This window comes from Lathamus discolor, chromosome 22 (assembly GCF_037157495.1).
Source record: "Lathamus discolor isolate bLatDis1 chromosome 22, bLatDis1.hap1, whole genome shotgun sequence".
Lineage (NCBI taxonomy): Eukaryota > Metazoa > Chordata > Aves > Psittaciformes > Psittacidae > Lathamus > Lathamus discolor.
In genome coordinates this window covers 2953861-2976770 of record NC_088905.1, presented here as the reverse complement: position 1 = coordinate 2976770, position 22910 = coordinate 2953861, and the positions used below count along the sequence as shown (strand labels likewise).

Sequence of the window (22910 nt, the reverse complement as noted above, 5' to 3'; positions counted from 1 at the left end):
ATGCGCTGCGTTCAGTGATGCCTGGAGGCAAAGCTGGTGCCTGCCTGCTCTCCAGCCAGCTTTGGTGGGCTCACAGGGGCCATTCTGCATTGAACATGAGGGATGGAGGATTAAACTGTGCTTAATACCTGCGGTGGAAGGGCACGGGAGCAGCAAAACCCCTTGCCCAGGCTCACCTCTATCTGCTGAGTGCCAGGCACTGATTTATCTGCTTTCCATGTCTGGGATCAGCCCTTGGTGTAGGGGATTAGAATGAGAGCTCTGCCAGTGAACCTGCACCACTCCATGAGTGCGGCTGGGTGCTTGCAGCCTGCCTGGGATGGATAAGGCGGTGGGATAGGGATTAAACCACGCAGGGGCTTTGCATCCACTTAGGCAGGAGCGGCAGCGTGTGAAAGCTCTGTGTGGGATCGGGAGGGGGATTTACACCTCAGCTCAGCCCTGAGCTGCTCTTCAAAGCCAGGTTGGACGGGGCTTGGAGCTACCTGGTCTGGCGGAAGATGTCCTTGCCCATGGCTTTAAGGATGAGCTTTAAGGATGAGCTTTAAGGACCCTTCCAACCCAAACCAGGCTGGGATCCTGTTGATGCTTGAGCTGTCTCACCCCCCTACCATGTGCAGGCAGACCCTGTCCCTCTCCGATGTGTCTGGGACCACCTCAGGCACCCGTTCGCTCTCTGCAAACACATCCATGGGCACCAGGATCTCCTTGTGCTTCCCTGCAGCTCGTGTTCCCTGCAACCCATCTCTGCCCAAGCAGGGATCTGCCCTAATCCATCCTGGCTCTACATATGGAGAAGTGTTTTTAAATACCCGTTGTTCATCCTGCAGCAACAGCCAAAGGAGCTGCTCCAATCCGGGATATGAGCATCGTTTCCCAGAGACTTCTAAAGAGCCACTTGACCTGTTGATCTGGAAGCAGATCCAGATCTCCGGCCTGGATCTGCCTCCCCATCCTATAGCAGGTAGAGGGAATCAGTGGTTCTGGCCCGTGGAAGGGATGGGAAAGGGATGAGGAGGAAAAGTCTCATGTAAGTGCCAGGGGAATGCAGCAGAAGTGGTGTTTGGCTGCTTGCTTCGGCTGTGTCTGCTCCTTGCTTTGGGTGCAGTGGGATGTCCCTTCCCTCCGGGGCATGGTGGGGTGCAACGGGCTGAAAGCACCATGGGTACACTGCAGGAGAAGACACTGAGTCCTGCAGCTCCATCGGCGTCGGGGAAGCGGGGATGAGGATGGGAAGCAGAGGTGAGGATGGGAAGCAGGGATGAGGATTGGAAGCAGGGATGAGGATTGGAAGCAGGGATGAGGATGGGAAGTGGAGGTGAGGATGGGAAGCGGGGATGAGGATGGGAAGCAGGGATGAGGATGGGAAGCAGGGATGAGGATGGGAAGCGGAGGCGAGGATGGGAAGCGGGGATGAGGATGGGAGGCAGAGGTGAGGATGGGAAGCAGGGATGAGGATGGGAAGTGGAGGTGAGGATGGGAAGGAGGGATGAGGATGGGAAGCAGGGATGAGGATGGGAAGTGGAGGTGAGGATGGGAACCCTTAAACAGCAAGGCCAGGGCTTGGGCCATGCCAGCACCCGATGCCAGGCTGGGAGCTAAAGGAGGTTGCATCAAGCCCTCACTGGGTGCTTCGGTAAATGAAACCACTCTTGTAAAGCTCCAGCTTGCAAAGCGCGGGCCCCGCTCCGCTCGCTCATGAATGGGATGAAATGCCAAGAGGATAATTTTTCACACATCCTTGTTTTCCCCCTCTTTGCCAACATTCCCCCATCTGGCTGAAGCTTCAAACTCCCATATTTGGAGAGCGCCTGCCTTAGAACTTCCAGGATTTGTATAAATAGCTGATAGGGAAAATATGACCCCAGGGGCCCGCAGGAAGAGGGCACCGCAATAGGGCTGGAGCAGCCCCGTGCTTCCCAGACTCCCCAGTGGGAGAGAGAAGGAAGCGTGGGGATCCCCATGACACCGGCACCCACCCAAAGGTTCCCCTGCATCAGCTGGGAGGAGGTTTGGGGGGCGCGGAAGTGGAAGAGTGACTGGGATGTGCTGGGTGGTGTGTGTTGGAATAGGGCTGGTGAGACACCAGCCCTATGTTGATGGTGAGGGGACCAGGGTGTCATTGTCCCCTCCGGTGCCAGCCCGTCCTGCCCAGGGAGAGCCTGAGCACGGTGAGGAGTGCGTGGGTTTGCTCTGGTAAAGTCCTGAGTAGTGTGGGGATGGAGCTGATGGTGAAGGGATGGAGCTGATGGTGAAGGGATGGAGCTGATGGTGAAGGGATGGAGCTGATGGTGAGGGGCTGGAGCTCACAGTGAGGGGCTGGAGCTCATAGTGAGGGGCTGGAGCTCATAGTGAGGGGATGGAGCTCATAGTGAGGGGATGGAGCTCACGATGAGGGGATGGAGCTCACGATGAGGGGATGGAGCTCATAGTGAGGGGATGGAGCTCATAGTGAGGGGTTGGAGCTCACAGTGAGGGGCTGGAGCCCACGGTGAGGGGTTGGAGCTCATAGTGAGGGGTTGGAACCCACGGTGAGGGGCTGGAGCTCACGGTGAGGGGCTGGAGCTCGCGGTGAGGGGATGGAGCTCACGATGAGGGGCTGGAGCCCACGGTGAGGGGTTGGAGCCCACGGTGAGGGGCTGGAGCCCACGGTGAGGGGCTGGAGCTCATGGTGAGGGGCTGGAGCTCACAGTGAGGGGTTGGAGCCCACGGTGAGGGGATGGAGCTCACGGTGAGGGGCTGGAGCTCATTATGAGGGGCTGGAGCTCACGGTGAGGGGTTGGAACTCACGGTGAGGGGCTGGAGCGCACAGTGAGGGGTTGGAGCTCATTATGAGGGGCTGGAGCTCACAGTGAGGGGCTGGAGCGCACGGACGGGAGCGGGGGGGGCCGAGGGGTGCCCGTGCTGGGGGAGGCGGTGCCGCAGCCCGCTCCTCTTCCATTGAGCTCCGGAGCGGGGCCGCCCGGAGCCTTTAAGGGCTCCTCCTCCAGCAGCGCCCCGGGGAGCGGCGCGGAGGGGAGCCCGGCCCCGCCGGTCCGCCCCGAGGGCTGCTCCGGGCTGCGGCGGCCGCCGCGGGGTGCGCACGTCGGGGCGCAGCGGCCGAGCCCCCTCCGCCAGCCCCGGTCCGGAGGAGATGAGCCCGGTGCCCGCGGGCAACGGCAGCGCCTGGGGGGCAGCGGCGGCGCTGGGCAGCGGCGGTAACTGCAGCGGGGCCGCCAGCCTGAGCCGGCAGTGGGTGCTGGGGGCTGCCCTGAGCATCACCGTGCTCGTCACCGTGGCCGGTAACTTGCTGGTGATCGTGGCCATCGCCAAGACGCCGCGGCTGCAGACCATGACCAACGTGTTCGTCACCTCGCTGGCTTGCGCCGACCTCATCATGGGCTTGCTGGTGGTGCCGCCGGGGGCCATCATCCTGCTGAGCGGGCACTGGCCCTACGGCACGGTGGTGTGCGAGCTCTGGACCTCGCTGGACGTGCTGTGTGTGACGGCCAGCATTGAGACGCTGTGCGCCATCGCCGTGGATCGCTACCTTGCCATCATGTCACCGCTGCAGTATGAGGCGCTGGTGACCAAGGGCAGGGCACGGGCCGTGGTGTGCCTGGTGTGGGGCATCTCTGCCTTCATCTCCTTCCTGCCCATCATGAACCACTGGTGGCGGGACGGGGCGGACGAGCAGGCGGTGCGCTGCTACGACGACCCGCGCTGCTGTGACTTTGTCACCAACATGACCTACGCCATCATCTCCTCCACCATCTCCTTCTACGTGCCCCTGCTCGTCATGGTCTTTGTCTATGTCCGTGTCTTCGCCGTGGCTACTCGCCACATCCAGCTCATCGGCAAGGACAAGATGAGGTTCCTGCAGGGCCCCCCCAGCCCTGGCTCTAGGAGAAGCCGGCTCAGGCGTCCCTCCCGTCTGCTGGCCATCAAGGAGCACAAGGCGCTCAAGACCCTCGGTATCATCATGGGCACCTTCACGTTGTGCTGGTTGCCCTTCTTCGTGGCCAACATCATCAAGGTCTTCTGCCGGGGGCTGGTGCCGGATCAGCTCTTCCTCTTCCTCAACTGGCTGGGCTACATCAACTCAGCCTTCAACCCCATCATCTACTGCCGCAGCCCCGACTTCAGGAGCGCCTTCCGCAAGCTGCTGTGCTGCCCGCGCCGCGCTGACCGCCGGCTCCACGCCGTGTCCCGGGACCTGCAGCGCTGCCCCTGTGCCTTCAGCCCCCCGGGGGGTCCCTTGGAGGACAGCAAAGTGGGAGCCCCCGGGGAGGATGGGAGCCGGATGGAGGAGACCAGCCTGTCCCAGGGTACCCAGACCGCGCTGTGCGCACAGCTTGATGAGTAGGTACCTGCGGGCACTTGGGCTTATGGGGAGCAGCCCTTTGGGGTGCAATCAAGGGGATGTTGATGGCAGGGATGTGGGCTGATGGGGCAGTGAGGTGATGGAGGGCAGGTGAACCGTGGGGTGCATGGGAATCGTTGCCTTAAAGCCCCAGCGCTTCCACTGGGGTGCAAAACCGGGGTCCAGCTCCTGCCTTGTCCTTTCCTAAGCCTGCCAGGATGGGGTCTGCTGATCCTGGGTAAAGAAAACCCCGGTGGTGAACAGGGAAGCAAACGAGCTGAATGAGTCCCAAAGCCTGGCATTTACCCCCTCCTTTCTCCTGCTTTTTGCCCTCGAACGAGAAAAACGTGGGGAATCCTTTTGCAATGAGGCAGCCGGGGCTGTCGTGGGTTGCTTTGGCCTCTGACAGAGTGAAAATCTGGGAAGGGAACCTATTTCATCACCCTCCGTCAGCCCTGCGGATGGGAGATGGGCCATTCCCGTGGCCGCAGCCGGGGCAGAGGGCTGGCAGGGCTGTGCCTGTGCACCCTCCCATGGATTTACACCGTCTGTGAATTACAGCGAGGGTTCCCCCCCACCCTGGGGTTTGCGTTGTTCTGCTTCCTGTAGGTTTTAAGCAGCTTTCTTTGGTCTAAAGCCCCTCGTGATGCCCGAGGGCAGGAGAGGCTCCTGCCGGCACACACAGGCAGAGCTGCCGCTGGCAGGGAGGTTCCGAGGAGGGAACAGGGGATGCTCAGTCACGGGAAGGGTCCCGGCTCCTCACACGCTGTGCTCTCCTGTTCAAGGTTTGCTGGCAGAGAGACACCAGCAGGTCCCTCCATCTGACCGCCAGCAGCCGAGAGCTGGGAACAGCGTGAGTGCGGTGAGTGCTTCCAGTGCAGTGCTTCCAGTGCAGTGAGTGCTTCCAGGGCAGTGCTTCCAGTGCAGTGAGTGCAGCCAGTGCAGTGAGTGCTTCCAGTGCAGTGTTTCCGGTGCAGTGAGTGCATCCAGTGCAGTGCATCCAGTGCAGTGAGTGCATCCAGTGCAGTGAGTGCATCCAGTGCAGTGAGTGCATGCAGTGCAGTGAGTGCTTCCAGTGCAGTGAGTGCTTCCAGTGCAGTGAGTGCAGCCAGTGCAGTGAGTGCTTCCAGTGCAGTGCTTCCAGTGCAGTGAGTGCATCCAGTGCAGTGCATACAGTGCAGTGCATCCAGTGCAGTGCGTGCATCCAGTGCAGTGCGTGCATCCAGTGCAGTGCTTCCAGTGCAGTGAGTGCATACAGTGCAGTGAGTGCTTCCAGTGCAGTGCTTCTAGTGCAGCGAGTGCTTCCAGGGCAGTGCTTCCAGTGCAGTGCTTCTAATGCAGTGAGTGCTTCCAGTGCAGTGAGTGCTTCCAGGGCAGTGCTTCTAGTGCAGTGTTTCTTCCAGTGCAGTGTTTCTTCCAGTGCAGTGCTTCCGGAGCAGTGCTTCTAGTGCAATGAGTGCTTCCAGTGCAGTGAGTGCTTCCAGTGCGGTGCTTCTAGTGCAGTGAGTGCTTCCGGAGCAGTGCTTCCAGTGCAGTGAGTGCTTCCAATGCAGTGCTTCCGGAGCAGTGCTTCCAGTGCAGTGAGTGCTTCCAGGACAGAGCTTCTAGTGCAGTGAGTGCATCCAGAGAAGTGCTTCCAGTGCAGTGAGTGCTTCTAGTGCACTGCTTCCGGAGCAGTGCTTCCAGTGCAGTGAGCGCATCCAGTGCAGTGTGTGCATTCAGTGCAGTGCTTCCAGCGCAGTGTGTGCATTTAGTGCAGTGAGTGCCCCCAGAGCGATGCAGTGAGTGCTCCCAGAGCGATGCCATGTGTGCCCCCAGAGTGATGTCGTGTGTGCACCCAGAGCGATGCAGTGAGTGCTTCCGGAGCGATGCAGTGCGTGCTCCCAGAGCGATGCAGTGAGTGCTCCCAGAGTAATGCCGTGTGTGTCCCCAGAGTGATGCCGTGTGTGCACCCAGAGTGATGCAGTGAGTACTCCCAGAGCAATGCAGTGCGTGCTCTCAGAGCGATGCAGTGCGTGCTCCCAGAGCGATGCAGTGAGTGCCCCCAGAGCGATGCAGTGAGTGCTTCCAGAGCGATGCAGTGAGTGCCTTGCCCTGTGGGTGATGCTCCATCACTTCCCACCCTCTTCCTGCAGGGCCGGGTGCTGCAGAGGGACTGGAGGAGCAGCGCTGGGGGTGACGGCGCTGGAAGGACCCTCCAGTGAGTGGGGAGCAGAGGGATGCTCCCTCGGGAGCGCTCGCGGTCACAGCAGGGACCAGGGAGCCTTCTCCTCTGTGCTGTTGGTGCTGGAGAACTGGAGCCGGTTGGGAAAAGGCTCCTGAGCTACTCTTCAAGAGGCAGCGCATCCTTGGGGACGTGCCTGTGCTCGCTGCGTGGATGGGGACCAGCTCCCAGCCGGGGTGTTTCCTGGCTGGAAGCAGGACGTCGTGGATCTGCTCTCTGGAAGGACGAAGAATTCCCATCGTCCCGGGCTCAGGAAGCCCATCAGGAAGGGGAGAAGAGCCTCCTGCAGGAGAGCAAGAGGAGCTCCGAGCAAGGGGAACTGGAGCAAACGCTGTGGATTATGCTCCTATCACATCCCCTCCCGTTTCCGCCTTTCCATCGGGGACAGGTATCCACGTTTCTGTGCTGCTCAGGGATGGGTGGATGAAGTGGAGGAGCCGCATCGGGCTCAGGCAGCATTGGAGGAGGGTGTTTTCCATCCCAAAGCCTGGATCTGGGTACAAGGAGCAGCAGGACTCTTACAGGGAGGTGGAGGGGGGTTTCATTGGAGCTGCCCCGTTGCTGACGTGGATCCCAGTTCCCATTAAATCAATGTCAGGGTTTGGGAAATGGCGTTTTTCCTTGGAGATTGCTGCTGGAGAAGCCTCAGAACACCTGGATGCACTGCTCCGTGAGGACACAAAGCCACACACAGCCCTGGGTGCTCATACCCATTCCTACACCTCTGTACACACACAGACACCCTATAGAGACCCCTGCACCTGTGCATACATCTGCACACACCTGTACATGCACACCCCTCTGCATATTCCTATGCATACAGCTTTGCACACCTATGCATGAAACACGTGTGTGCATTCAGATACCTGTACATGCACATACCTGTGCATACACCTGTACACATACACCTATATATGCACCTGTACATCACACACCTGTACTGTACCTATACCTGTACATACACCTGAACATACCTGGGCACACACCTGTGAAGCACATCTGCATACATCTGTACGCACACCTATACTTGCACCAGTATAGTACATACCTTATCATACACCTGCACATACACCTCTACATGCACATACCTGTACACACATCTGGGCATACATAGACCTGTATACATACCTGTACACAGACCTGTACATGCAAACACCTGTACACACATCTGGACATACATAGACCTGTATACAGACCTGTACATACATGTGTTCATACACCTATACATGCACCTACCTGTACACATACCTGTACATACACCCTTACATGCACTTACCTGTACATACATCTGGACATACATAGACCTGTATACATACCTGTACATACACCTGTACACACCTGTACATGCACATACCTGTACATACATCTGTACACACATAGACCTGTATACATACCTGTACAAATACCTGTACATACACATGTTCATACACCTGTACATGCACATACCTGTACATACACCTGTACACATCTGTACATGCACATACCTGTACATACACATGTACGCACATAGACCTGTATACATACCTGTACAAATACCTGTACACACATGTGTTCATATACCTGTGCATGTACATACCTGGACATACATCTGTACCTACATAGGCCTGTACACATACCTGTACACACCTATACATACACCTGTACATACACCTATACATACACCTGTACATACACCTATACACACCTGTACACACCTATACGTGCACCTATAACACCTGTACACACCTATACATATACTTGTACATACACCTATACACACCTGTACACACTGGTACATACACCTATACACACCTGTACACACCTGTACATACACCTGTATACACCAGTACATACACCTATGCACACCTGTACACACCTATACATACACCTATACATCCACCTATACGTACACCTGTACACACCTCTACACACCTCTACATACACCTATACATACACCTCTACATACACCTATACATACGCCTGTACACACCTCTACACACCTGTACATACCCCTGTACATACACCTGTACATACACCTATACATACACCTGTACACACATCTACACACCTATACATACACCTGTACATACACCTATACATACACCTATACATACACCTGTACTTACACCTGTACATACACCTATACACACACCTGTACACACCTGTACATACACCTGTACATACACCTGTACACACCTATGCATACACCTATACATATACCTCTACATACACCTATACATACACCTGTACACACCTCTACATACACCTATACATACACCTGTACATACACCTGTACACACCTCTACACACCTATACATACACCTGTACATACACCTGTACACACCGGTACATACACCTGTACATATACCTGTACATACACCTATACACACCTGTACACACCGGTTCCACCCCCGCCCCAGGCCCCGCCCCTTCCCCTCAAGCCCCGCCCCTCCACCCCGGCCCCGCCCCTTCCCCCTCAAGCCCCGCCCCTCCATCCCCACCCCGCCCCTTCCTCTCGCGAGAGCGGCGCTGCGAGCGGGCTGAGGGGGACGGCCGCCATCCCCGCTCCCGTCCCAATCCCATCCCCATTCCCGTTTCCGATCCCATTCCCGTTCCCGTCGCCATGTCCGGCTCGGGCCTGGCTGCGGGCTGGGTGCCCACCCACGTACAGGTGACGGTGCTGCGGGCTCGGGGGCTGAGGCCCAAGGCGGCGGCGGTGGGGGGCAGCGACGCGTACGCGGTGATGGCGCTGGGCCGGGACAAGTTCTCCACGTCGGTGGCGGAGCGGTGCCAGGGCCGGCCGCTGTGGAGGGAGGAGGCCACGTTCGAGCTGCCCCCGCGGGCCCCCGCGCTGCGCCTCACCGTGCTGCACCGCGCCCTCGTGGGCATCGACAAGTTCCTGGGCCGCGCAGAGGTTGACCTGGCCGCGCTGAGGAGCGAGGGAGGCCGCAGGCACACACGGTGCGGGGGGGGGGAAGGGGGGAGGAAGGGATGGGGGGGGAAGGGGGAAGGAAGGGATGGGGGGGCTGCGAGTGCTGTGGGGAGTTAGGGGTGGGGGGGACTACGAGTGCTGTGGGGAGATAAAGATGGGGGGGGTCCAAGCGCTGTGGGGAGTTAGGGATGGGGGGGTCCAAGTGCTGTGGGGAGTTAGGGATGGGGGGGTCCAAGTGCTGTGGGGAGTTAGGGATGGGGGGGTCCAAGTGCTGTGGGGAGTTAGGGATGGGGGGGCTGCGAGTGCTGTGGGGAGATAGGGATGGGGGGGTCCAAGTGCTGTGGGGAGATAGGGATGGGGGGGTCCAAGTGCTGTGGGGTGTTAGGGATGGGGGGTTGCGAGTGCTGTAGGGAGTTAGGGATGGGGGGGTCCAAGTGCTGTGGGGAGTTAGGGATGGGGGGGTCCAAGTGCTGTGGGGAGTTAGGGATGGGGGGGCGGATCCTGAGCCACACAGAGGCAACGGAGAGGGACCAGGGGGCCTCCGGCTCCCGTGGGGCACCGGGATAGGGATGGGAGGGCCTCTGGGCCCCATAGGAGTCAGAGAGAAGGATGGAGGGGGGGGTCTCTGGGCACCACGAGTGTTGGGGGCAGAGGTGTGGGGTCCTCCAGTTCCCCATGGAAAACCCCTGTGCCCCATAGGGATGTGGGGCTCTGGTGGAGGTCCCCCCGTGCCCCACAGGGGTGCAGGACCCGCGTAGGTCCAGGATGCCAGCGCCATGTCCGAGGCACATGCACTTGGGGCTGTTTCAGCCCATCCTGCCTCCCGCTTGGTTTGGGTTTTAAGCATCTATGTGTGAGCACTGGGAACGGCCGGAGTGAGCGGGGACACCGGGAATGAGCACGGGGGAGAGCCCTGTGTGTCCCATAATAAACACTTAGCCGAGCCTACGTGCATGTGGGAGCAGCGTTCCAGGCGCTGCCTTCACTGGTGTCAGCAGGACGCTGGAGCGGGGAGACTTTTCCTTTACCACCTCTGTGTCATGCTTGTCCCTTTGAACAGGAAAACACTGCCCTGGAATGCCAGGGGTGGTTCCAGGGAGGGTCAAACTGGGAATCAGCAGCCTTGTAACATGGCTTGAGGTGGCCTCTGAGTCACCTTCCTCTTCTCACTCACCTGAGAGCAGAGCCAGGTATCGGGGCCGGTGTCCCTGACGAAGCCGTCAGTGCTGGTGAAGCCTTCATTAGGACGTGGCTGTCATTAAGGTTGTGTCCAGCGCTAACGTGTTTACGCTGCGGAGCTCAGGGATGTGTTTTCCTTGTGTCTGAGCCGGAGGAAAACCGAGGGGCAGAAAGGAAAACGGAGCCGTGAGACTCCTGATGTTTCCAGGTGTTCGTGTTCTGTTCGAAGCCTCTTTCCGTTGCCATTGCTTGGCTGCTGGGGCGATGGAAAGCCAGAAAGGGCTGGGTTTTAGTTCACACTCACACAATAAATGATGAAGAAGTCATAGAATCATGGAATAGTTCGGGTTGGAAAGGACCTCAAGATCATCCAGTTCCAACCCCCTTGCCGTGGGCATATCTGATGGGTTTGAGGGGGAGATTTGTCCCTGTTATCTTCCCTTTGAGCCCATCCGCTGAAGCAGATGTAGCAGCGGTCGTGTTCTGCTCAGTGCTAACTAAGCTCTTCACATCGCTTGTTTGGGATGTGTTTTGGAACAGGACCTGCTCTTCCCCCCCGCCCCGGGGCACAGAGCCTGCAAGCATGGATTGTGGCACCGAAACCAGCAGGATGCTCCTAGAAATCACGGGGTTGAGAACAAAAGTGCCCAGTGCTGGCTTGTGTTAAAGGCAAAGCTTGCGCTGCCCTCGCTGCAGTGTTAGGGACCTGACAAAGGCCAGGATCTCCTTGTAAAGTCCTTTCCCTGGTGCTGGTGTCTTGTAACTTCAGGTGTGGACATGGAGGTAACTGTAGTGTGGTGCTTGAGCATTCATTTCCCTCCAGTGTTCCTACCTGGAGCACGTTTGTGCCTTCATCTGCTCATTAGGTTTGCTCAAGCAAATTGCCCTTTCCTCTTCTCCTTCCCTGCTCCCAGTGCACCTCCAAAGGACCGCAGTCAAATGTAAGGCTCTGTTTGCCTCCTTTAGTTGCCCTGTACCAGCTTGGGAGGAGTTTTCCCTATTGGTTCTGTGGAACCAGGAATGCTGCGGCTCCATCGATAGGCAAGAATTGATGTGAGGCGCTGATAACTTTCTTTGCTGGCCCTAATGTGGTTCGAAAGGCTTTGAGTGGTAACGGAGGGCGTGTGATAGCAGCGTGCAAATGGTGGTTCTGCAGTTTAGGATGCCCTGAGCGCTTAAGATGCAGTGCTCCATGTACCCGGAGTTGCGTTGCACAAAGGGATAAGGTTCTGTCGGTAAGGAATGTCCTTCCTGGTGCGCTGCAGTCACGAGCAGGAGGCAAGTGGAAGTCTCCAGCCCGTCTGCAAGGCTTGGCTTGGCTCTGCTCTCTGTTGATTAGGGGTTTCGGAGCTTGAAGGGCATTAAGATAGCAACTGGAAAGGAGCTGGAATGAAAGGTATGAGGGCGTGGGGAGCTCTCTGGTACCAGTGTCAGGCTCTCGGAGGCTGCTTCATCCCGCACCCACTTCAAAGGACACTTGGGGAAGTCAGATGAAAGGAAGGGCAGAAGAGAGCAGCTGAGCTGAAACACAGGAATTCCATGCTGTCTGCCTCTTGAACCCTTCTTTTTAACCCTTTTGAGCCTTCTTTTTAACCCTGATCTGGGTTTTAAAGCAGTGTTTTACTGATAACTTCATACCAAGGCATGTTTTCCTTAGTCACCGCGTGACTGTGACATTGTTAGAGGATTAAAGGCTTTTCTTCTCTTGCCCTTACACTGTACGCTCGCTTTGATTTTTAAGCCACAGACACCCTCTGTTGTTGTGAATGAGCCGTGCCTCCAGAGCTGGGTTGTAAAAGGAATGTCCTTGTCGCTGCAGGTGGTACAAGCTTCGCTCCAAGCCAGGGAAGAAGGAGAAGGAGAGAGGGGAGATCGAAGTGGATATCCAGTTCATGAGGAGCAACATGACAGCCAGCATGTTCGATCTGTCCATGAAGGACAAGCCCCGCTCTCCCTTTGGCAAGCTCAAAGACAAGCTCAAGGGGAAGAGGAGCAGTGGCCTCTCCGACACGGCTTCATCCATCATTCCCAACGCATCCCACTCCCCTGCCGACAGCGAGGATGAGGCAGTTGAGAAGGAGAAGAAGAAATCCAAGTTCAAAGCGCTCTTTTCCAAGCCTGGCCTGCAGAAGACCTCCCTTTCCCAGTCCATGTCAGTGCTACCAACACAGCAGCCTGTCACCCCGAGGGTTCTGCTTCGACCTGGTGACTTCCAGGTGCAATGGGATGATGAGGAGTCCGAGACCTCTCCGACCTCAGAAAGTGAGTACCGGCCCTTGCAGCACGGATGGAGCACAAAGCCTTTCCCCAAGGTTTTATTGCCCTTTCCCCAAGGTTTTATTGCCCTTTCCACACTGTTTAGGGTACGAAAAAGTAGATCCATACAGGTTTACTGAATCCATGTGGATTTAGTAATCCGTATGGATTTACTATAAAGTAAATCCATGGAACATCACTTCTGGCCATGGTGGCAGGTTTGGATGCACATAGGGTGTTGGCGCTCACAGCTAAGCTTGCCTTGGGCTAGCATAGAAACTGGGGGGCTGCACAAGCAGTACCTGCACGAATGTCAGAGCAAAGGGGGGTTCTTGCCTCTTGAATTTCTCCCTGTTCCTGTTTTTTCCCCAGAATCCTTTGGAAATGCCCTGGAAGAGAAGTCCTCTCCTTCTGCTATGTTTAAGTCCCGTAAAACAGCGATTCTGGACAGCAGGCAAGTAGCCCAAGTAACCATGACCAACCCCAAGAAAGAAGGGCTCTCTTTATTCAGTGGCCTTAAATCCAAGAGCGATCCCGTTTCCAAGTCCAGTCTGTGTATCAATGGCAGTCACGTTTATATGGAAGAGAGCAGCATGAAGGACAACACTCCAGCCTCTTCCCCTTCTCCTCGCAACTTCCGGAGGAAGCAGCTCTTTGCTTCGGAAGAGAACCTGTCTCCCAGGCCTGCTAAAGGACCTGAAGAGATGATGGGAAGAACATCTCCGATGGGAGGAACATCTCCGATGGGAAGAACATCTCCAATGGGAAGAACATCTCCCAGTCATGCTTTCTCCGGGTCAACATCCTTGGAGACCTTTAAGTCGATGACTTTGCCATCGTACAAACTGCTGAGCAGTGAAGAATACCTGGAAACCGATGTTCCCCCGAGCGTTGAGGTTGGGAAAGAGACCAGAAAACCAGAGCACAAGAAGCCTGCTTTGTTCTCTCTGGTCCCTGGGAAGAAGGAAGCAGGGAAAGGTGGGGATGCTGAGAATATTCCTGACAGGACCCTGCAGGAGGAGGAAAACAGCATTCCAGAAGAGGAGAGTGAACAAGAGGCCAGATGCGTTGAGCCTCCAGCAGATTCAGGCAGAGGGAATCCTGCAGGAGCCAGTCACCACGTGGAAGACATCCCTGCGAGCAAGCAGCGTCTCAACCCTTTCGAGGAAGAACGGGGACCTGAGAAAGCTGCTGCCCCATCCAAGACCAAAGCTGTGAAGCCCAGGTCAGTCCTTTCTGCTTCAGAGACCACAGGAATGGGTCGTGGGGGGGAGCAGCCTTTAGCTGGGCTGCTTCCTGCCCTAGAGCAGTGCCTCTTGGCCTGGCACCCTGCAGGCAGCAGAAGCGTGTTGCTCTGCAGGGTCCCTGCAGGTTTGAAGGTGGCTTTGATAGCCAATAGTAACCCTGGAGTTCTTCCTTGGTATGCCAAAGAGATGGATACAGGGATGCTACTCATCAGTGATGCTGAAATAGTGGTGCTCTGAGTGCAGGCATCTTTGCAGGTACTGTAGGGCTGATTTTTTCTTGCTGGATCTCTTGCCAAACCTAACTTCTGTCTGAGCTGTGCCACTTGGAACGTACCCAGGGTCTGAAACACCAGTTCTAACACCCCTCTTCTCCTGGTTTTGGCTGTGGTCTTCCAAAGTGTTAACCTCGGAGCCCTGCTGCTTCTGGCATTGCTGATAGCAACGTGAAAGATGCTCGTGTGGAGTGGTACGCAAGGCTTCTTCGGAAATTCTGCTCCTTTATCCTTCATATATATATATATAAATGGTGTGTGTTGGTGTTTATATATATATATATATATATATATATATATATATAGGTGTCCCCTACTAATAAGGCTGTGGTTTGTGCCTGTCTCTCCTTCTCTTCAGTCTTCTGCTGTTTAAACATCTCGCATACAAAGTGCCTTACTAATAAGACAGCTTGGGGTGCAATAGGTAGTGCTTCAAACCTGTGCAAGCTCCACAGCAGAAGTGCTCTGCCATAAAAGGAGGGCTTCGTAAAGGCATATTTAAGGATGTGAAATCGATCAGCTTGGCTCTGAGGTCTCTTGCAAGTGTACCTCATCTCCAGGGTGAGGAGTTGATGGAGCCTGGTGCTAAAGCTTGTCTGTTCCGGCCTCGTGTTGCATCCGCAAGTGACATGCGAGTGTTTTGTCCCTTTTTGCAGGGTGCCTTCAGAGGAGGAAACCAAAGCCACGCTTCCTACTCTTGCACCTCCTTCCCTGCCTGCTTTCCTCTCTGTACACCCTATCAGGAGTGCCAATAACCCTTTTGTTCCCAAAAAGGGACAGAAAGGCCAAGTGCCCGACTCTGAGGGCATCACTGGTTCTCCTGCGTCTTTTACTGCTCCTCCTTCTGCTGCAGAGCTTTTGAATGGCAAGAACCCCTTTACTCCCGAGTGGGGCAGAGCACCCCCAGCCCTGGATCCTGAAGGCATCCGTTTCCCTTCATCCCATCATCTTCCAACCTCTGTTCCCAAAGCGCCTCCTCCTGGGCAGGTCTCTGGTAGTGGTAATAATCCTTTTGCTTCTGAGTGGGCGCAGAGCTCTTGGGGTCAGGGTGCTGAGGGCTCTGATGGGTGGCCTTCCCAGGGTGTCTCTCACCCCCCTGCATCTTCTCTCCCCTCTGCTTGTCATTTCAATGGCAATAATCCCTTTGTGTCCCAGCTTGGGGGGGAAGCAGATGCACCAAGTTTGGAAGCTGTCGCTTGTTCTTCCCCTCTCTGCCTTCCTTGCGATGAAGGCTGCTCCTCAGCACAGCGCCCTGCTGAGCTGAAGGCCTCTGCTCTCAGTGCTTCAGGGAGCTCTTCAGCTGAGGCACTACGTGGTACTGTCAAAGCTGGATCAAACCCTCTCAGCACCGTTTCTGACAAGCCTGCTCTGGCTCCAGCAGAGCCCCGCAGTCCTCCCCACCTTCAGGCTCCCATCCCTAACAGGGAGACTGCAGAGATTGGTGCTGAGCAGGCACCTTCCCCCGTGAGTGAGCAGAAGGAGAAGCAGGAGACCTTGGGTGAGAAGAGATGGGAAGAGCCCCAAATGACTCCACTTGGTAAACCTGGTTCATTTCCTCAAGCAGGACCAGCCAAACCATCCTCAGGAGCTTGCCCCCTGTCCCCTCAGGTAGGGAGGGCTGGCAGTGAGGTGCTGGTCACACCAAAGCCAGCACCACGTCTGTCTTTAGGGCTGAAGAAGAGCCCCTTGGTTGCTCATGATGAGCTTGGTGGGGATGTGCCCCCTTTGGGTGATGGTGCCAAATCTGTGCTGGGGCTCCCACTCCCTAAAGATGAAGCCTCAGATGCTCGTGGGTGCCTCCCCCGAAGTGGTTCATTAGAGCCTGTCACTCCCCCAGGGACACATAACGCTGAGAGCAGTAACAGGCATTTAAATAACGGAGCTGACCGTGATTTATTTGACTCTCTTGCTCATCTCAAGTCTGTTATTCCAGTTCCTGGAGACCGTGGCTTGAAAGTGGCCAGTCTCCCGGTTATCCCAGAGGGAGGCTCCGATGATGAGCTGCTGGCTGACTCTCAGGAGGACCTGGGTCTTGCTGCAGGGGTTAAAAACGTTTCGGAGAGAGGAAAGCAGTGCCTGGATTTAATATCTGTGCATGAGGAATGGAAAGAGCACTCTGATAACTCTGCTGGTGCTTGTGAGCCGAGCGCCGCAGCTGTGCTGCCTGCGCGAGTGGATGCGCACAGTGTAGCTGCTTCGGGCTTAGGGGGGACGTCTCATTCCAGGGAGGATAAAGCTCCTTTGGAGAAACAAGAGCTGGAAATCAGTGCGGGTGCTGCGGGGGGTGACTTCTCTGAGCCTTCTCTTTCCTCTTCCTCCCTGTCCGGTGCTTCCCAGCCTTCCTCTTCCTCTCATTCCCTTCTCTCTGACACCCCAAATCATAGAGCAGAGTCTCCGAAAAAGCCAGCAGCCGAGGGCTCCGCAGCTAAAGCGGGAAACTGTGTCAAGAAGAAGCTTCTTCAGGCCTGGGTTTCCCCCTCTGAGCCATCCCCTAACCAAACGCAGCAGGGTGGTGAAACCGGGTCTCCTAAGCACAGGTGAGAGAACGTGGGGAATACCCCAAAGGTGCTGATCCGAGCCTTGCTTTTCCTTCCTGTGAGCACAGCTCAGCAGGCACTGGCTGCTCTTTGCAGTGATGTGGCATTAACTTCCTCCAGCCGTGGATCTGGGTCCTGTGTAGCATCATTTCTGGCACCACATGAATCTGTATGGCTATGAAGGATGCACAGAGCACTCGAGGGGATCTGTCATTCGTCACAGTGCCATCTCGTAGGAAAACCATTAGGGAAACTTGGTGGCAGCTTCATAGGGTCATGTTGTCCAATTGGGGAAATAGAGTGGAATGGATCCGTTTTTGAGGAATGGGCAAATGGAAGCCTGATAAACTGGGATGCTTTGTTACCTGGCCAAACTGGGCTCCTGATCACAGCGAGTGATGCATTGCTTCTCATTAGGGAAGCTGGGCTCAAATATGACTGCGTGGCAGCTCAGGGTAACTGCCACTGTGTAGAGCAGGCTGGCTTTGCTTTTGTGGCTTACCCCTCAGGTGTATTTCCTTGTTACTGCTTCTCTGTCTCCAGTGCATCAAGTCAATAACAATAGCAAAGAATGGAGGATACTTAACAAAAAGCCTACAGCTTGGATACAAATGCCTTGTCTTCCCAAAGCGGAATCTCTTATCCCTTTGGACATAGAGAAAGGGGTGGAATTTCTTCCCCGTTTCTCGCTGTGTTTTTAGTCTGAAGATGTGTGTTCAGTTTGCTGCCTCCGTAACAAACCTTTCTTACCATTGCAGACTCCACCCTGTGAAGCCGATGAATGCCACAGCAAACAAGTCCCAAAGTAAAGCCCTGAATGTCATCAGCACGATGAATGAGAAGCTGCTCGAGAGCAATGTGAAGGTAATGAGGGGAAAGGGGAGCTTTAACCCAGAGCTTAAGGCCTATATTGAACAGGGTTTGTGTATCTGAGAGAGTTTGCTTAGGCTCTCATATCCTGAGCAGAACAAGAGTAGTGGTTTTTAGACTGGGGGGGGGGGGGGGGGGGCCATGAACTCAGATCTAAAGGAGCTTTTGGCTTAATCTTGGCCTCAAAAGGAGGCCTCCTGGCTTGAAGCACATGGGTCAGGATGGCTGGAAGCAGGGAAAAACCCTTTGGGGACCGTTATTGTCTCTAAGGGATTTTAGGGGGGGTTGGAATGAGAAGTTAGCACCCAAACCCCTGCAGTGCCTCCTTCTGGTGTGAGTGGGAAAGGAGCAAATACCGGTTCCGTGATTCCAGCTGAGGCGCTGCTATGCTCAATGGGTGGAAAACCTGTCCTTAGGATGGCAGGGTGGGAAGCAGAAGGGTTAAAGGAGAAGCTGTGCTGTGTTTTCCCAACGGTAACTGCAATAGGAGGGAAGTGCCAAAGGCCTCAGTGGGTGTTTCTTGCTGTTTAACCCCAGTTTGGCTTTCCTGGTCTTTGGCATGTTTTAAACACCGGGTCTTGCGAACGGTGGCATTTGATGGTGCGTGGCTGTGGCTTCCCTGCATCTCACTTGAGCTGGCTGGACCCAGCATGGAATTACTCCAGTGTAAATTGCACCAGAGCTGAGTTACAGACCTGTAACTGCAAAGGTTTGATGCTGAAACCAATGGCCTGGTTGGTGTCTGTAACAGCTCGCTCTGAGCCTGCTTAAGCTCCATAAACCATCCCTGTGCTGTGAGCATCTCACACCGAGGTAGTTGCTCCTTTTTCCTCCATATACTTCCAAAGAGCTGTTCTAGAAGCAATGTTCCATATGGGATTTCCTAGGCTAAGCTTGCTAACAACCCAAAAGGTGCTTTGTAGCAGGAAGCTGGCCTGGCATCATCAATGCCTTGGCACAGCGTGCCTCCGAGCATCCTGTTCTTGATCCTACGGTTGCTCCTGCTCCAAAACGTCATTTGGATGGAACTCTGGGCTCCGTGCTGCTGTTTTGCACTGCCCATATGCCTGCACTGACCCTGCCTTTCTCCTCTCTCTCAGAAATACCACCCTTCAGATCCTGCCTATGCTTATGCCCAGCTAACACACGATGAGCTGATCCAGCTCGTCTTGAAACAGAAGGATGCGATCACCAAGAAGGATCTCCAGGTGCGTGAGCTCGAAGACTACATCGACAACTTGCTCGTCAGGGTCATGGAAGAAACCCCCAACATCCTTCGTGTTGCAACATCTGGAACCAAAAAGGCTGGAAAGATGTAAAAGCTCCTGGGATGCTGGGTGAACAAAGGGCTGGATTCCCACCAGTGGAGTTGGATGGATGAGGAGCTGATGTGGAGCAAGCAGTACCGGTTGTGCTGCCACAGAAAACAACCTCTTTCCTGTTTCTGCCTTAAGCAACCCTCAGTTTGATTTGTAGTTCCATCCGGTATCTGCAGCCCAGGAGTGGAGTCACTTTATCCTATTTATTACTTGCTTTCTTTCCATTATTTGGGAAGATTTTGTTCAGGCATCTCATCCAAAGTGAAGGAGTTGAAGGGGCTTTGCTTGCCAGCAAGGCACTGATGATCCTTTGTGAAGGTTTGGATTTTAATGGTTTCATTTTGTAGCAGCTTTCATAGATGAATCCCTCTTCTTTCTACATCTTAACTTGTAGTGCAATCTAAAACCTTATAGAACTTGAAGATTTGATTGATTTAAACCAAATTATCACTACACTGACCAAGTCCAAAGATGTGCTTCAGACCAGGGCTCTGTTGTGAATGTAATCAATGCAAGGTAAAGCTTAGATTGGAAAGGAAGAAGCATCTCATGGAGTACACGTTGCTTCAAAGCAGCTCTGCAAGGGGAAGACTTGCAGCTCTTTTGGTCCAGGAAGCACTGGGATATGGTACGTTTGTCTACCATAGGAATGGTGGGAATGAACTTGGGCCAAAGGTGGGTTTTCAATCTGATAGCCTTCAAATTCAGTTCCTTCAAGTGAGGGAGGCAGATGGGTGATGTGCTTTAGTCTTGAATAGGTGTGGATCTCTTGGCACACCTGCATGGCCCCGGTCTGATGCTGCAGGGGAGGTCTGCGATGATTCCTTTATGCCATTGCAGTTAAACACCTCGGATGCTGAAGCTGGGGCTTGGAGCAACCTTCAAAGGTGCTCAGGCTTCTTAAGGGTGTTCCTTGTAGAGCCAAGAGAGGAACCACATCACCCTCCCCTGGGATGGGAGCAGTCGCAGCACCAGTGTTTGGTCTGATTGAGTTTCTTTGTGACTTGCTGCTCAGAACGGAATGAAGCTTAGGTAGCTGAGTGTCTTGTGAGGCAATTGATGCCCTGCAGTCTGCTTCCTTGATGGGTGGCTGGAGAAACACAGGTACGTTCTCCTCCCCATCTCACCACCAGCAATACAGCCTAACGCTACGGAGCGGCACTGCTGCAAACCTAAATGTAGCCTCTTGTTTTGGTGAGCTTTTAACAATCAGATGCCTCTTTGCACCTCTGGGATTTCTCAGGGTGGTGTGAGTCCAGCAAAGGCTTAGAGGAAAGCTGAAGTACCCAAAGTGGGGGGGGTAGCAAAGGACCAAAGCGAAACTCCTGCCTTTGGGAACTGGAAATGGTCTGTTGGGTTATTCCTGGCTTGGAAGGGGCAAGCTTCTAACTCAGTTTTTCTACAGCAAAGCACTTTATTAGGGCCTGGACCAGCTGGATCAACCATCAACGTGTTAGCTATTGTCCTAAACTACTGGGGACTCCTCAAATACTGTATTTTTGTAGTGAAAATAGTTAATATATTTGCCTCGAGGTGTGCCCATTCACTGGGAACACCCAAACCTGCTCTTAATCCGCTTTTTATTCCTATCAACTCCAACCAAAGTCTGGAGCTTTTCCTCGTGGGATGCTGGAGTTGAACCAAGCCTTTAAGCGTTAAGAGCCTACTGAAGACTTTGGGATACTTGTTTCTGGTTGAGCAGATGTCTTCAGCTCTGGGTTCTTTGTGCTGTACGTTCTGTGGATGAAAGGGGTGAAACCCAGAAGGTTTTGCCCCCTTCAGCTCTTGGTGCTGGGTTTAGTTCAGAGTGGGACTGGATGCCTTACTTATTGCTGCTGCTTCTTGTGCCTTGAAGTAATGAGGAAGATGAAGGATTGGTGCATCTCTGGAAAGCAACAGTTGCCTGGACCTCTAGGACTTGTCTTTTAGGCTGTATTCCACAGCTGTCTGATGGCGTAGGTTGGAGAGCCAGGAAAACCAGTTGTGCCTTTACACAGTGACTGACGGCTTCAGGAACCCGGGGTGGCGTTATCCATGGTCATAACTGGACACTGGGAAGCAGGGCTGGCCTCTTGCTTTTTCCTGCCCTCGTGAATGGGTCCTGCTGCCAGCACCGTGGGGTTTGTGCGATGCTTTTGGAGCATGGTTTATGTGAAGCATGGATCACAGGGGTGAGGATGCGCATCTTGGAGTGAGAGGCACAGAAACAACGGGGTAAAACCCACTCTTAGCAGGCTCCTTGGAGGCTGAAGCCTTAAAACCTGTCACATCCTCTCCTGGCAGCCTTTTGTGCCACTCATAGCCCTGTCCCTTGAGGGGGACCCCGAGTTCTCTCTGGTCCTTTGACTTCCCCAACCACGAAAGCATCGCCCAAACCTCTTCCCTCAGTCTTGTACTGGCAATACCAGTCAAAGCCTTGCTTTGGCAGCAGGGGACTGGTGTTTTATATCCAGCAAGGTGCTTCACCTTGACTTTAAGGGCCTTAAGAATCAAATGCATTGTTTTACGATTGAAGGATCTGAATATGGTTTTTTTTTTTTTCCTGTTTATACTGTCTGCTTTTAGCCTGGGAACCTGTTTGGTTTTAAATGCCTTTTGGTTTCATGGAACACTAAAATAAAAGTACCTTAAATCACGGGGTGGTGTTTGTATCTGAAAGGGCAGCTTCTAAAGGGCCTCGTCCCCTCCTTGTGACCGGCTCTGCTGCCTCAAACTCCTCATCCTCAAGGTATTTTTGGGCTAGTTCCATCCCTGCAAGGTAAACAGCTCACAGGGTGGGGAAACCTGACGGACGAGCTCATCCGCATCCCCAGAACAGAGAGTTGTCAGTAAAGCAGGAAGAGTAAAACACTTGTGAAAGGTTCTTGGCCACTTCAATCACCCCAGGCCCAGCGCTGAGCCCCTGGTGCCCTAATTGTAATGACCCTCAATTGCAGCAGCAGGGGATGAAGAGAGGCAATGAGCTTCCTGCTGGCTTGGAGGCATTATCTCCAAACCCCTGCGCTGGGAGCCTGTGCTATTATAATATTATAATTATAGTATTGAATATATTAATAATAGTAAATACATTAAATATTCATAATTTAATAATAAGGACTATTATTACATAAATATTCAAAATATTGTAATAGCACAAGTGATTATAATGGAATTATTATGCTCGAAGGTGGATGGGGGGGGACCCCAAGCCGCCCCCTGCACACTGGGGTGCCGCAGGGTGGACTTAGCCCTAAAGAGAGCAGGGATGAAGACAGGCTGAGGAAATTGGGGCTGTTCAGGCTGGAGAAGAGAAGCTGCGTGGAGACCTCAGAGCAGCTTCCAGTGTCTGAAGGAGGCCTATAGGGATGCTGGGGAGGGACTCTTCATCAGGGCCTGTAGTGACAGGACAAGGGGTAACGGGTTCAAACTGAAACAGGGGAAGTTTAGATTGGATCTAAGGAGGAAATTCTTTCCTGTTAGGGTGGTGAGGCACTGGAATGGGTTGCCCAGGGAGGTTGTGAGTGCTCCATCCCTGGCAGTGTTCAAGGCCAGGTTGGATGAAGCCTTGTGTGGGATGGTTTAGTGTGAGGTGTCCCTGCCCATGGCAGGGGGGTTGGAACTGGATGATCTTGAGGTCCTTTCCACCCCGAACTGTTCTATGGTTCTATGATGATGCTCCGAGAGGCCCCGCTCCGCCCGGCCGCAATGGGACCACGGGGGCGGAACTCTTTGTCACCCGGAACGCACGGTTCAGTGGGCGGGGGTAGGAGGAGC

The 22910-nt window shown here is 54.5% G+C and overlaps 2 protein-coding genes across 3 annotated transcripts; both read left to right on the top strand.

Annotated features, from left to right (window-relative positions):
* The first annotated feature begins 3089 nt into the window (after positions 1 to 3089).
* On the top strand, positions 3090 to 7099 carry ADRB3 (adrenoceptor beta 3). The gene is made up of 3 exons (XM_065659101.1): positions 3090 to 4341; positions 5128 to 5204; positions 6478 to 7099. Exons 1-2 carry the CDS (start codon positions 3134 to 3136, stop codon positions 5165 to 5167), a joined length of 1248 nt encoding a protein of 415 aa, XP_065515173.1. The 5' UTR covers positions 3090 to 3133; the 3' UTR covers positions 5168 to 5204; positions 6478 to 7099.
* A 1941-nt stretch (positions 7100 to 9040) lies between these two features.
* Positions 9041 to 21792, top strand: RAB11FIP1 (RAB11 family interacting protein 1). 2 transcript variants are annotated; one of them, XM_065659190.1, is made up of 6 exons: positions 9041 to 9506; positions 12476 to 12918; positions 13285 to 14137; positions 15088 to 16968; positions 17727 to 17832; positions 18939 to 21792. In XM_065659190.1, exons 1-6 carry the CDS (start codon positions 9169 to 9171, stop codon positions 19155 to 19157), a joined length of 3840 nt encoding a protein of 1279 aa, XP_065515262.1. In that variant the 5' UTR covers positions 9041 to 9168; the 3' UTR covers positions 19158 to 21792. The 2 variants fall into 2 exon arrangements, with proteins under 2 accessions (XP_065515262.1, XP_065515263.1); XM_065659191.1 differs by lacking the exon at positions 15088 to 16968 and having other exon boundaries at positions 9044 to 9506.
* Positions 21793 to 22910: the final 1118 nt, after the last annotated feature.